This window comes from Leuciscus leuciscus, assembly GCF_965113295.1.
Source record: "Leuciscus leuciscus genome assembly, chromosome: 4".
In the NCBI taxonomy this organism is placed as follows: domain Eukaryota; kingdom Metazoa; phylum Chordata; class Actinopteri; order Cypriniformes; family Leuciscidae; genus Leuciscus; species Leuciscus leuciscus.
Genome location: NC_138728.1, coordinates 18,034,624 through 18,048,317, shown reverse-complemented (window position 1 = coordinate 18,048,317; position 13,694 = coordinate 18,034,624). Strand labels below are relative to the sequence as shown.

General features: G+C 39.7%; 1 protein-coding gene and 1 long non-coding RNA gene across 2 annotated transcripts in view; one reads left to right on the top strand and one right to left on the bottom strand.

Moving 5' to 3' along the window:
- Positions 1 to 13,694, bottom strand: part of lhfpl3 (LHFPL tetraspan subfamily member 3) — a 49,758-nt gene continuing 36,064 nt past the window's right edge. The window contains exons 3-5 of the mRNA XM_082168326.1: positions 2,482 to 2,712; positions 814 to 847; positions 1 to 220 (exon numbers count right to left, since the gene is read on the bottom strand). Of these exons, the coding sequence (XP_082024452.1) occupies positions 831 to 847; positions 2,482 to 2,712 (248 nt within the window). The 3' untranslated portion in view covers positions 1 to 220; positions 814 to 830. The remainder of the gene's footprint in view (positions 221 to 813; positions 848 to 2,481; positions 2,713 to 13,694) is intronic.
- LOC309497913 overlaps positions 2,609 to 13,694 on the top strand; it is a 31,246-nt gene continuing 20,160 nt past the window's right edge. Inside the window, exons 1-2 of the long non-coding RNA XR_014205746.1 lie at positions 2,609 to 2,746; positions 10,082 to 10,201. This is a non-coding gene — a long non-coding RNA (uncharacterized lncRNA). The remainder of the gene's footprint in view (positions 2,747 to 10,081; positions 10,202 to 13,694) is intronic.

Below are 13,694 nucleotides of genomic sequence, written 5' to 3'. Positions count from 1 at the left end.
TAGGGTAGGGATTTTTGTTTATTTGCAATTCCAGGGAGTGAAGTGAAAAGAAGGGATATGGACAGAAAAGCAGTGAGTTCCCAACTCCATTCACCCTGTTTGCATCCTTCACTTTAACGTTTTTTCAAACCGTTGCAGTCAGGCTTCCTGCCCTCAGGATGATGGGTAAAGCTGGATTGTGATTTCACATAATGATTTTCCTTAAACGAGACAGAAACACCTGAAAACAGATAAAAGGGATGTTTTACTGGAAATTCACAGCATTATACTTGAGAAATGTACACATGGAAGCTAAATATCAGTTCCCCCCCCAAAAAAAATTATTCTGTCATCATTTACTGACCCACATCGTTTGGACAACATTTGGACCCCATTGACTTTCATTGTATTGAAAAAATAAATAAAAAATGTCAATTTTAAAAAGCGGAACATTACATTGCTTCAAACCATTTCATGGGGTCTTGAAAGGGATAGTTCACCCAAAAATGAAAATTCTGTCATCATTTACTCATTTTCAAGGTGTTCCAAACCTGTATGAATTGATTTCTTCTGGCTGAACACAGAAGAAGATAAAGAAGATATTTTGAAGAATACGGGTAACCAAACAGTTGATGGGCTTCATTGACTTCCATAATATGAAAAAAATATATATAAAAAAATAAGGCCCATCAACTGTTTGGTTACCAACATTCTTCAAAAGTGTTCAGCAGAAGAAAGAAATGCATACAGGTTTGGAACAATTTGAGGGTGAGTAAATGATGACAGAATTTTCATTTTTGGGTGAATTATCCTTTTAAAGTAATAAAGACTCACCTGAGTGTATCTGGAATCTATGCATTTCCACTCTCTGTTAAGAAAAAAAGAGAAAAGTCCATCGAAATTAAAGCACAAATCACAGCTTAAATCCATAGTAATTTCCAAATGCAGCAGAAAAATTGCATCACAGTTGATACATGCATTAAATAGACCTTTTGTTTGTTGTTTTCTTACATAGCCAGTTGGGGGAAAATATAACCAGTAATTTCCACTAGATGGCACCAACACCATCATGTGCAATCACAAAATATGCCATTACAAATTCTGTTTCTGCAGAATTATTAAGAAGCGAATTGCTCATTCATCATTAAACAAACACCCTTAATCACCATTTGCAGTGTACAACTCGTCGGTTTCATAAAACCTTAACATCTATAAGTGTCCTTCATTGCCATTATGTGTTATCAAAGATAATTGTATAATGGACCAGAGCTTCTAGGAAAAGGAGTCCATCTTTCATTTAAATTCATTATAAGTTTTTTATAGTCCATATCCATAAACAGCGTTTCTTTCCAGGTGTGCTGTTCAGCATAGCATGGGTTCCAGCTGATGCTGTGCCTGTGATTAATATGGACGGGCTGTCAGCAAGCTGTGTAAACAGTCATTAGTAATTCATGGCTGGGTCCAGAGCCCCAGGCTTCAATTAACCCCAGTCTATGCTAAATTCTACCTTTCTCTCTTTCCTTCACTTGCTCCTTTCCTCTTCTTACTTCTTCTCATATCTCATTCATTTTCACAGCTCTATCATATGATTCTCTCCTTAATGATCATCGCTCTGTCTTATTTTCTCAGGTTGGTTTCCCCTCGATTGATCTGGCTGCCTCTGGCTGACTGGCTCCATCTCGTAATGAATGAATTGGACCGACTGGCACAACAGCTGCACGTTATCATTTATGGGGAGAAATAGAGAATCCAGTGTGTAATTCTCAATTTATGTAAATTATGCATTTTGTGATTATAATTAAATCATATGATGTCTGTGTATCTAAAATACACAAAATTAGCCAAGCCAATTCTGCATTCTTTCACACAGAAGAGTTCGATTATAAACTGGTTCATTTTTCCCTTTTCTTTTTTTAATATTTTAAAGTATTATTGAAGTTCATCTCGTGTTACCATATTTGGTCATATTCACAATGTTAACATGCAATTCCCTTAAATTTTGAACCTATGTCTCTTAGCTTTGAGGCTACACTATGCTTGTGTACTCTTAAAAGTTTACGAAATGAGCAGATAAACCGTTCCTGAAGAACAGACCACAGATATTGATGACATAATTTTGTCTGCAGGGATGTATACAAATATTTGTCTAATACAACTGTCACTGGTAACCATCTGTAACTGACTAACAATAGCAAGTAGAAGATCATGGTCTTCAATAGCGATAACACTTGGATTTCACAACCAAATGGTGTTTTCATCAAAGGTACAACTCAGAAATTTCAAGCATAATAAAATCTATTTGCATTTTTATCCTGCCCCAAATTACTTTTGAGAGATATGAATTATGTATAACCTCATTTTGTTGAACACTCTTTCAATTATTTTGGACAATATGAGGTTACACACAAATTTTAACTCAATTTGACAGAGATACCTCTGAAATGCAAACAGTAATCCTTCCCATGGTAAGACAACACAAAGACAAAATAATGTTAATCTTACTGTCTCCCAGCAGCTCCTCAGACATGAGTCCATCCTGCCTGTTGCCCAAAACGAAGGCCAGGAAAGAGAGAATAAGTGCGTCCAGGATGCCCATAATGGCCAGGATGTACGCCCAGCGCACTGAGCATGCTCCGATGGTGTATTTGTCCGTCCCTTCTCCGCACATCCTCTTCACCTCATCAGCATCCCATCCGTCAGGATAAATCATGCAGCCCAACACCAGACACGTACCTGAGAGTCAAAGCAGACATTTTGAGTTCTCCAGGTAAAAATAGTTCAATGGATTTAATCAACAGCAGAATTCATTTCTGTACTTAGTGATATGATAGATGTCAGTTCTAGAGTGTAAGCTGGGGAACAAAATGAGCTCAGATGATAGAAGTCATGGAAGTTTTGTTTGTTCGACTATGACATGGCTGACAGCTGAGATTAATGAGGAGAGAGGTACCGTAATACCGGGCGAGCCCCCAATTTAGATTCACATACAAAGCTCACTCTATTTACAGCTGCTATGAGTCATTTTTGCAACACTTGCACACCATACAAAATTGCTAAATTAACTTGATGGTTCGTTTTCTGGAGGAAATGTGAGTGATTCTTGCCATTATAAAACACACAGCCACAATGCTGCTGCTGTGGGTGGTGGCTATGCCTTGGTTTGCTTGGGTTTTCGGGTGGTTGCTTACTGGCCCAAGTAAAAAAACTTGACTTCAAGGTCTCCATTATATTCTGGTCCCTAGATCCCCCCCACCCCCAAAAAGTCTGATTCCTTGTCCACCATTGTTCAGGAAGTCCTGCGTCAATGGGTTGATTCAGGTGTGTTTGTTAAGGAAGAGTTTGTACTGTTGATGTGCTGCCAGGAACAGGGTTGAGAAACACTTGTCAAGCTATAGTTTGTGACAGCTCATGAGTTGCTTTACCCTTCCATTACTACATATTTCACCTGACAAGCAATAGATCTGACCTCAGATCAGCAGCAGCTGTGGGCGCCTACAGCATCCCTGATGAATTGAGAATAGAAAACTGCATTTTTCAGGAGTACCAGACAGGGCATAGTCATGGTAAATCCTGGAAGACATAGTACCGAGAAAGGTGAATACAGCATGTGCCAGATTTGATGCATTGATAGTGTTCTGCAGGTACAATCCGTTACACAAGAGGAATCATTTATAATGTTATCAGGGCTTCTCTTCAGTTACACGACAAAAGACTTTAGGTGTGTTCACGCCATGTCGTGATTACCCAAATGATTTAGAATTACAAAGTGTGAACACATACTTTTCTGAGAGCTATGACTTGTACAATGTGGCCGCTGTACCATCTGACCACTGCAGATATAAGGTGTGTTCGTCTTGAAGCGACACTGTGCAAGACCGATTGGTGTATGACATCAAAGTACCACGAGAGCGATTTGAAAGCAAGCTTACGGTAATTATGACATGGCGTGAACGCAGCATTTGATGCTAGGCTTAATCGAACTTAGGAGACAAGACAGACACCACAATGGGATTTTTTTTTTTAGACCTGACTTTAAGTTAGGGATGTGTTAAAGAAGTATTGGGTGCAATTGAGAACAAACATTGTGGGTAACACTAGCCCTGTCCTAAATGGCACCCTAAACTCTCGCGGTCTTTCTACAAGTCCACACTTTCGTGCCGTAACGCCGCTTTGACTGTCGAGAAGAAGTCTGCTGCGGTGCTCGCTTCAGTGCGGACTTGGCAAAAGTGGGTGTCGAAGACACATATCGACCGCAAAGGGGGCGTTCGCGAGCACCCTTTTGAAATTGAAAATATGGGACACCCTAAGGTCTCATGGACTTAACTGACACGGCGGCAGCCATTGTAAGTTCACAAGACAAAAAGTGCATATGAAGTGTGCCATTTGGGACAGGGCCACTGTCACCTCACATCAAGAAGCCCCCCTGTTAGTCTCGGAGTTTGAGCGTTGGCGTGGATTTTTTTTTGGGTGCTCCGGTTTCCCCCACAATAAAACAAAAGGAATGCAGAATTGGAGACAATAAATTGCCTGTAAGTATGAGTGAATATGAGAGTGAGTTAGCCCTGTAATGGACTATGCCAGTTGCCGTAGGCAAGGACACACCCAGGATTGTCCTGGGGTCTCCAATCCTGCTGCTAGAGCGCTACCGTCCTGCAGAGTTTAGCTCCAACACACCTGCCTGCGAGTTTGACGGTCTTTTTTGACCAAGCTACTGTTCACATAATTTTCTGTGGCAATGAGAAAATGGTAAATAAACAAAGCATCAGTTACATATTTGGCTTTTCATTATGTGGCTTTAGTGTCAAAAAGCTTCCTGCCATTGCAAGAACGTGAAAAGAGAAAGAAACTATGAAATTGCCCAACTGTTTATTCCGACCAAAATCACTTAAATGCACATCATGTAGTAATTACAACGTCAGAACCCATAAAATGGAACTTCCCAGCAGGACTTGAAAGCAGCATATCTGGTTGAATGGAAGACCGTGTTAAATTTACATTTTATCATTTAGCAGATGCTTTTATCCAAAGTGACTTACAAATTAGGAGGACAGTAGAAGCAATCAAACCAAATGTTTTAGCACAGTCAAAAAAAGAAAAGAAAAAGAAACTTAAACAGCTGCGAGTAGGAAGAAAAGTGGTATTCTCAGAGTTAGAAAAGCTCACATACGGATCCTGCCAAACGAATCGGGCATGATTAACACATCTCCTATTTTTCTTTGTCACACAAATCGCTAGATAAATGAACAGTCACTAAAAGCCTTTTCCTACATCCTATACCTCTCTTGCTTTAATCTATTGGCTTGTGTGTCTAATAAGCAAAACTTCAAAAGACATTCATCATCATTATACTAATAGCCATCAGCAGACTAATAGTAATCACATTAAAGCTGAGAGCCAATCACCCGCATCCCTGCGTCCACAGTTTATTTTCACTGCAGTCACTCTAGCGGGTTCACAGGTTTCTCCTTGTGGCTTTTAATGGCAGTGCAACTAAGGTTGTCAGTCGTAACCAGCCGTCCTGCATTTGTGATCGTCTAAGAAGTTCTTATGGTTGTTACACCGTGTCCTATCCAGGTGCGACATGGCAAGTTATCAAGTAATTTGCACACTGAAATTAAAAATGCTGCACGACGCAACACTATCACAACCAATCAGAACATATTAGATGTTTAATCCGAGCAGGATTTTGGACCAATGAGATTTCAGTGTGAGATTTCATTGAAATAGAAAAAGAAAACCAATGGTTTATTTCCATGCCTTCCAACGACTTCTGTCAACTTCTGACTATGAGGCCTTGTCCACACTATTACGTTTTCGTTTGAAAACGCATATTTTTCTCTTCATTCTTGCCTTCCGTCCACATTGAGACAGTGTTTTTGTCGTGCAAAAACGTTTGAAAACGCTTTCCCAAGTGGAGAAATTTGAAAACACAGTTTTCGCGTTGCGGTGTGGACTGTGAAAAAGGAGGTATTTGAAAACGATGACGCATGTTTAGTCATGTGATGCATATTGAACCTATAAATACGATGTTTGTTTTATACCGCAAATTTTTTGTGCCTGTTGTGTGCAATTCACTTTCACATTGCTGCTAAAGGTATGTTACTTTGTACACTCTTCATATCACAGTCCTACAAAGATGACAGAAAATGTACACGCAATTGCTGTCCTGCAGCAAAACATGAGAGCAGTTTTAGACCAAACATATAATGGTGACTGAGTGCGACCTGGACACATCAGTGAATGACAAGATATTTTGCTAAATAAAACGATCCTGCCAAAAGAAAAGCATGAGAACTTTATATTATTTCTGTCTGTTCCTTCTGTATCATCTCAGTGAGCTTTTATGAGGTTTTACGCATGCATGCACAGTAAGGTGAATTTAGCATTTTCCGACGTTTCAGTGTGGTTGAGAAACTTTTGGAAAACGCTTGAAAACTAGTGTGTACGGAGAGCGTTTTGAAACGAAAACGGATTATTGTAGACGTAGCCAAAATGTTTAGGAAACTTGTTTAGAAACAGTTGTTTTTGCAAAACTGTTTGATGGCAGCGCAGAAGTAAAGGTTGCTGAGTGTATTGCTTTAAAACTGACCGTATTCATGGACATGGACGCACATTATGTGGGAAATGCTTATAAATAATTGAAAACATCAGCATTTTCTCTCATTACACATCCTCTCCAGAGCCTGCAGCACTGCACCACACATACTAATGAAGAGGAGCTCTTCAGCTAAACCTTTCAATGTTATCGAAGAGACACACACAGCTGAGCTCTGATAATGAGCTGTCCTTATCTCAACCATCTTATGAAAGACAAGTTGTCTTTTTCATCCCATTTTCTCTTATTTTTATGTAATAGATGCAGCAGAATAGATTATGGGAAAGGCAACCTCGTGGTTCTGTACTATCGCTAGCTCTTTTCTAATAGATTCGACTGCGGTTGCATTGTGAGGGCTTTGATTTTGCTGGCAGCGAGCACTCATGCTGCATCTGGGTCAGTGAGAGTGCTCTGAATGCAGATGCTGAGAGTGTCACATCCGAGATGTGTTTGTAGATAGAGGCTATAAATAAACACGGAGGATTCTGCGTGTGAGAGAACATGCTTCCGCAAGGAAAGATACATTTGTGATAGCCTTCTCCACGCCCTTAGTCTTTCCTCTTCTCTGCATGTCTATTTTCCATGCCATCCTGTAATCTCAGCCAACGACTGATCGATGAAGCCCCTTGCAGGGGGGATTAGGTGGTGTCCAGAACACAGGGTGTTAAAATATACAAGCTGTCCCTTTCAGAAATTATTCACCCAGACATTTACATTTTATCATCATTTACGCACCTTCATGTCTTTCCAATCTCCAATGGGAAGGGAGAAATGTAGTTTCCAAGAGGAGATGTTTTGAAGAATGTTCATGCTGCTCTTTTCCATGCAATGGAAATTTCCATAAATGTAGTCTATATCTGTGGTTCCCAACCTTTTTTCTTCCAGGAGACCACTATTTTAACATCCAAATTCCTTCAAAATTGTACCCAACCCATGTTCAGTCAAGAATCTCTTTAGAAGAGAATTTGTCTTAACATCCAAGAGCTCATCCTCTTCTCCTTCTCCGATTGGATCCATTACCCATGTGCATTTGATGAACTTCATTGAATAGTGACTTCATCTCTTCCTGTAGCAGTTCCATGTGATGTAAACTCTTTGCTCAAGGATTTAGGTAAATTTCCCCCAGCCTCTTTAAGAAGATATGGAAAGCGTTTTACACCCCATTTCATCAGTTTACTCTTTATGAATTCCACTTTATGCACAAATGCGTCAATGATTTCCTTGCATTCCAGTTTGTTTGCATCCGCGCTCTTCATTCTGTTTAATTAAACAAGTTGACTCTTGGACCCTTGATAGCCAGCGCACTTCGGTATGGAGAAGGAGGGTCTGGTGTGCGCCTCATCTTCACACAGCTCCACAAAGATGTGTTTGTTCACCGGATGGGCATTAATAAAGCTGACGACTTTTACAACTGTCTTGAGTCTTTGGCTGAATCCAAAATCGCCCCCTAAACCCTCATTCACTATTCCCTACTTTACATTTACATTTATGCATTTGGCAGACGCTTTTATCCAAAGCGACTTACATTGCATTTCAAGGTACGCATATACACTCTTATCAGTTCTTGCTTTCCCTGGGAATCGAACCACAGCTGTTGAGCGTGCATCGGTTGTACACTCATTATTGCAGTGCAATGTGGGATTGAATAAGTGCACTCAGTAACACCCTCTATTGTTTCGGACACCACTATAAATGGGTGTCCCCTCAAATAGTGCCCTATTTGATTGGTATAGGGGGCGATTTTGGATTTAGCCTTTTTTATTCATCTCATTACAGAGATGTTTGTTGGCCAGGGCTTGACAGTGGTAAATCATAAATTGAAACATCTGGTCTACCTCAAAGATACCTTTTATATGGTTTTCTGTCATTTTGGGAGCTAGATAGCCCCAGTCTCCATTCACTTTCATTGTGTGAAAAAGAGAAGATTGGACACTGTAAATATGAACATTCAACCAAATATCTGGTATTTTGTTGCATGTGTAAAAAACTAAAAAACATAATTATTTGGAATGACATGAAGGGTGTGTATATGATGACAGAATTTTCATTGTTGGGTGAACTATTTCTTGAAGTACTCAACCTTACATTTGTATACAAGTTAGCAGTGAAGGATAGAAGAAAAGTTGACTTGGCATTTGTTTGAAAATGTCTTTACATCCCACCAATGGGAGGAGAAGAAAGAAGCACCAAAGCCGATATGGGAAGGAGACAAGATGGATGGAGAGAGGAGAAGATAATGCAAGGTTGAAAGACTTCAGATCTCTCCTCGCCTCTTTCTTGCTAAGCTGCTGTTGTTTGCTGCTTAATGTATTGTCAAGGCAGGAATAGAGTAGAGCCTCAGGGTTTGTGTTTCATCCTGAGAATGGCGGCTTGTTGTTTTTCCTTGCAGTAAAGGTTTTAAGTGGTGGGTAAAAGCATAGAAGTAAAAGAGAAAAAGAGTGATACAGAGAGGAAAAAACACCCCAGTGCATCCATGGTAATGTAAAACTCATTGCCTGTGCTTCAGCAGTGAGACACTAGCTCTTCTCCAAAACCTACCTATAGACAACATTTTAGGACACCAGCGCTCCTCACGCTGTTCCAAAAGGTAGACAGCAACATTATGTTGCCTTACAAAATACTTATATAGCATCAGCCCGTTAGGAGAGAGCTCCATCAACTGAACTGAGTGTCAGATAAGAGAGTGGTGGGTTCCCAAGACCAGAACTGAAAACCACAATATTAGAGCACTGCATTGTTAGCTTAGCAACATGCTAACATCAAACTTTACTGGAATTAATTGTAAGTTGCTGTCTTTGTAGAACATTTAAATTCAGTCACTTATGAGGTTACATTTATACAGTTAGGAAGCTGCCTAATAGTAGATAACAAAGTAGCTCACTTGGAGTTTGAAGAGAGCTAAAAACACATTTCCCACTAGCACTTTTGGAGCTTGTTTGATGTCAGTTTGTTTTGATGTCAGTTTGATGTCAGAACTCTGTTGCGCAAACCGTTCCCAAATCCCAGTTTGCTGCTGATATGAACGCAATTGTACTAAATCACAGAAATGAACATTTATTGATGACGTATGATTTGGTAAAACTGTGTTTGTTGTGTGTGTTTTCACTCAATTTCTTGACAAGAAGGACTGACATGCTGCAAGCAGAGAGACTGTATAGTGTATCTAATTTTTGCTTGCCTTCAGCTGAAATGCACTCTTGAGTTCTTTAGAACATTTGCAGTATATAGGCAGCATATTAAATGCAAGTGCCATTATAAAAATAAAAAAACCAAAAGTGAGGTGAGCAACCTCACCTCAGAACAGTTTTTTGCGGTTGCTTTGATAATAAAACGCACCGTGGTTCAGAATAAAAAATACAGAGTGAACACAATCCACAATACAACCCAAGTTGTTCTGTTCAATATTGGGTGGTAAAAGTTTGAATACCGCAAACTACTTAAGCATATGTACAACATTTACACATATCCAAGAACTCTGAATTGATTAATTTCAATCCATTTTTACAGCTTGGCACTGAATGTGTCTCATCACGTTGATGGAAATGCGTCAGTGGGAGTGCTGCAGAATCAATGCCTCTCTGTTACGGACATTGTGGGAGATTTGTTGGCGCTCCCTTGGGCGACAAGGTAAGTAGTAAAAATGATTGAAGATTAAATTTACAGGCCCGTGTCTCCCTGGGATGGTTGGTTTTTAGCAGAGGGAGCTTGTATCAAAGCTTATGTAGGCATCTCTGAGATATAAAATCATCAACACTGGCTAAATACACAGTGATTTACACACCTCATCTATCTATCTATCTATCTATCTATCTATCTATCTATCTAGTACAGTATCTATCTGTCTATCTGTCTGTCTACCCTCTTTCCATCCTTCCATCATCCTATGCCAGTCTATTTATGTCTATTACCCTATTCGTTCACCTCATCATGTAGGTATCTGTGTAGATGCAAGCTGTGCTTTCACGCATAACTGACGCAAGACAAATTTGGGTTCAGCCAACTTCAGACAAACATCTGTCTGTGACTGTGTGAATTAAAACCTGGACTCCAAATGATGTGCCTCTCTGCTTTGACAGTGGCATATGTTGCATATCACAGGCTTGCATTTTCAACCTCAAGACAGCGGCTTCCACTGTGGATTATTTCAGATCTCGGTATCTCTAAGAGTTTTTGGTCTGCAGTGGATACACACAAATAAGACATATTACTAAAGACAAATTAAATGTTTAAAATGGAACATGGTCTAACTGCACTGCGGAGTATACACTGTGTGAAACTGCACACATTAAATTTCAAAGTGTGCCGCATGACCTCACTTATTAATTTCCTATTAAATATTAAATTCATTGAGTGGATGAAATCCAGTAGTCACCTTGGTCCTAAAAATCATGGCTGATAAGCATCATTATACTGGGTATGGAAGGTCAAGTCAAGCTCATTGTATTGTAAAATATAGTATACAGCAAATTACCAAACAGTATGTATACAGTGTGAAACTGTAAGAGTAGAACTAAACTATGATACTGTAGACATATCCAAGGCCACAAGGTAACTTAATTTGAATTGCAATGCTATAAAAATTTGAATGATTTAATAACCCCTTTTAAACTGGCAAAAAGAAACAAGACAATGTGTTACATTGCAGCCTCTGAATTAAGACTACATAAAAATAAAGAGGTTCTAAGAAAAGTCTGAGATGCGGCTGAGTTATTATTCACGTCGCAACTGAGAGCCGGCTCTGAACGCTTGCCAGTTCTTTGGAGTGAGTTGCGTTGTCATGGAGATGCTCGCAGTCTTGTGAGGTGTTTGATAAGTGATGGGTGTGTTATTGACTGCACTGCTCCTTAACTCCGCCCTCCCAGGCAAACCAGGCCTGTCAGTGTAGCACAACTGACACAGAAAGCTCTTTCATCCTACCTGCTGTCCCTTTGGCTATTTTCGGAAAGCAAACTACCATACTACTCTTTCTTTTTCTGCATTATAAAGTATGCATACTGTGCACATATGCAAATTTCCTGTATGCATGAAACAACCAGATGCCATCTGCGTTTGTCAGAATGTGCAATATACTACCACCGCATGCTGTGCCCAAAGCTTGATAGCAGTATTATTCTACGTTCTAAGATTTGTTTGTATAGAGGCTGTTCTAAAACAGCATTGCATGTATGATTTGCATATAAGACATTCCAAATATGAAATGTCGATTATGAAATAAACTGCAATTTTCATCCAGTTTTAGGTACAAATTTATGAAATGTAAAATCGTACATTTTGTTCAACCATTAGTCTAACCAGTCGTGTAAACATACCCTTTGTTTCCATTTAAAGGGGTCATATAATGGTACATGCACTTTTACAAGTTGATTGTACTGAAATGTGTGTTGGCAGTGCCTGTACACAACCATCATAAAATTAAAATGATAAAAATCCATCCAGTTTTTTTTTTTTTATCTTGTGTTTTCCCCTCTCTCAAATCAAGCCGTTCGACCATGTGACGTCACACGGTCGGACGCCCCTCCCACGATTGTTGATTGACAGCAGTGTTTCAACACAGACCCGCCCTCGCTCGTGAGCGAGCCGTCAATCATAGTCCGCGCGTCATTGTTGATATGCATAATTTTGATGTTCCTAAATCCGAAGACCGAACCACTGAAGACGCAGTGGCTGAGTTTTGTTTTCGAAGGGAATATTCCCCACGATCAACGTCAATGCTTTCATGTTTGTGTGAATCATTTCACACACCAAGACTGCTTTACAAACGAGGGTCAGTATAAAGCTGGTTTTGCTAAGAAGCTGCTCCTGAAAAAAGGATCGGTACTAACTATTCGTGTTCCTGCTGCACCTCCAGAAGAAGTGAGTGTAACGTTTTATTAACCTTTATATTAATCTTTATATTAATCTTTGCCAATCGCTGGCACGCTTCATGATGAATGTGGCTAAGGTTTACACTCAGGGTACATTACGGCATGTTTTCTCTGTACGACGTTCTCAATATAATTCATAATCCCACGTTTATAATGAACAACGCGTTATGGGGCGGGGTGAGCAAAGCTCATTATCATTTAAAGACACATGCACTTAAACGGCATGCTGAATACAGAGCTGTTTTTGACCAGGTAAAATGAGTGTTTTCTTACAATACTAATGAGAATTTTTAAAGTATATTACAAACTTTTAATTTAGACCCTAAAGAATCATATTAGCTTGAACAAAAATGGCATTACATGACCCCTTTAAATAAACAGGCAATGCAGTAAGGTCGTGTGACCATAACGTAGCATACTACTGCTTAAAACATTTATTCATTGAAAAATGCTTACTGTTTCACATGCTATTTCTAAAATATCAGTATACACTGTATATACTGTGCAATAAGCAGTAAGCAGTACACTAATATTCCATTCCAATAATAGCATCTTTCTCTTTGTATGCTCTATGCATTATTGCAATTTATGTACATAATAGGACAAATCTACCCATATGTCCAAAAATACGGTGCATTATGCTTAATGTCTTGTTCACATGTAACCTCATTACCCTAGAGCAGGAGACTACATATCCCATAATTCTTTGGGGGCGGTGGAACAGTAAAGGTGATTGGGAACAGGTGGTCCAATTAATTACTGGCAAACACAAGCACACACGCCAAGTGTGGGCGGAAACTAAATGAGCGTGCCAAAATACAGATTTAACGAGAGGAGAGAGAGGCGCTAACACTATGAGCTCTACAGGACACGCATCAAGCCCTTAACAAACAGTAAGAAAAAGCAAACAGATTAAGAGAAAAATCCTTTTTTATCGTTCTGATGCACTTATTTCAACCACACAAGCCGGATTGGCATAGCAAGCCTATTTGGATAGCGACCAGCACGTTGTGTGTGTATTTGGCAGAATCATGCAATACTATATGATAGCGGTTTCCACTTCCCAGTTGGAAACCAATACGTTTTGAATCAGAGCCCCAAGTATGTGAGTTTATTTAGCCCTGTCAAGCGCTCATTGAAGTGTCCGTGTGATGCTCGGTGTGTCCTGCCAAACCCAGTCCTCATCTTCACTGCTTTGACAGACACTAGCTTTGCTTCCCTCTCTGCGTTCTGTTGTATTAACACAGCTCATCTAA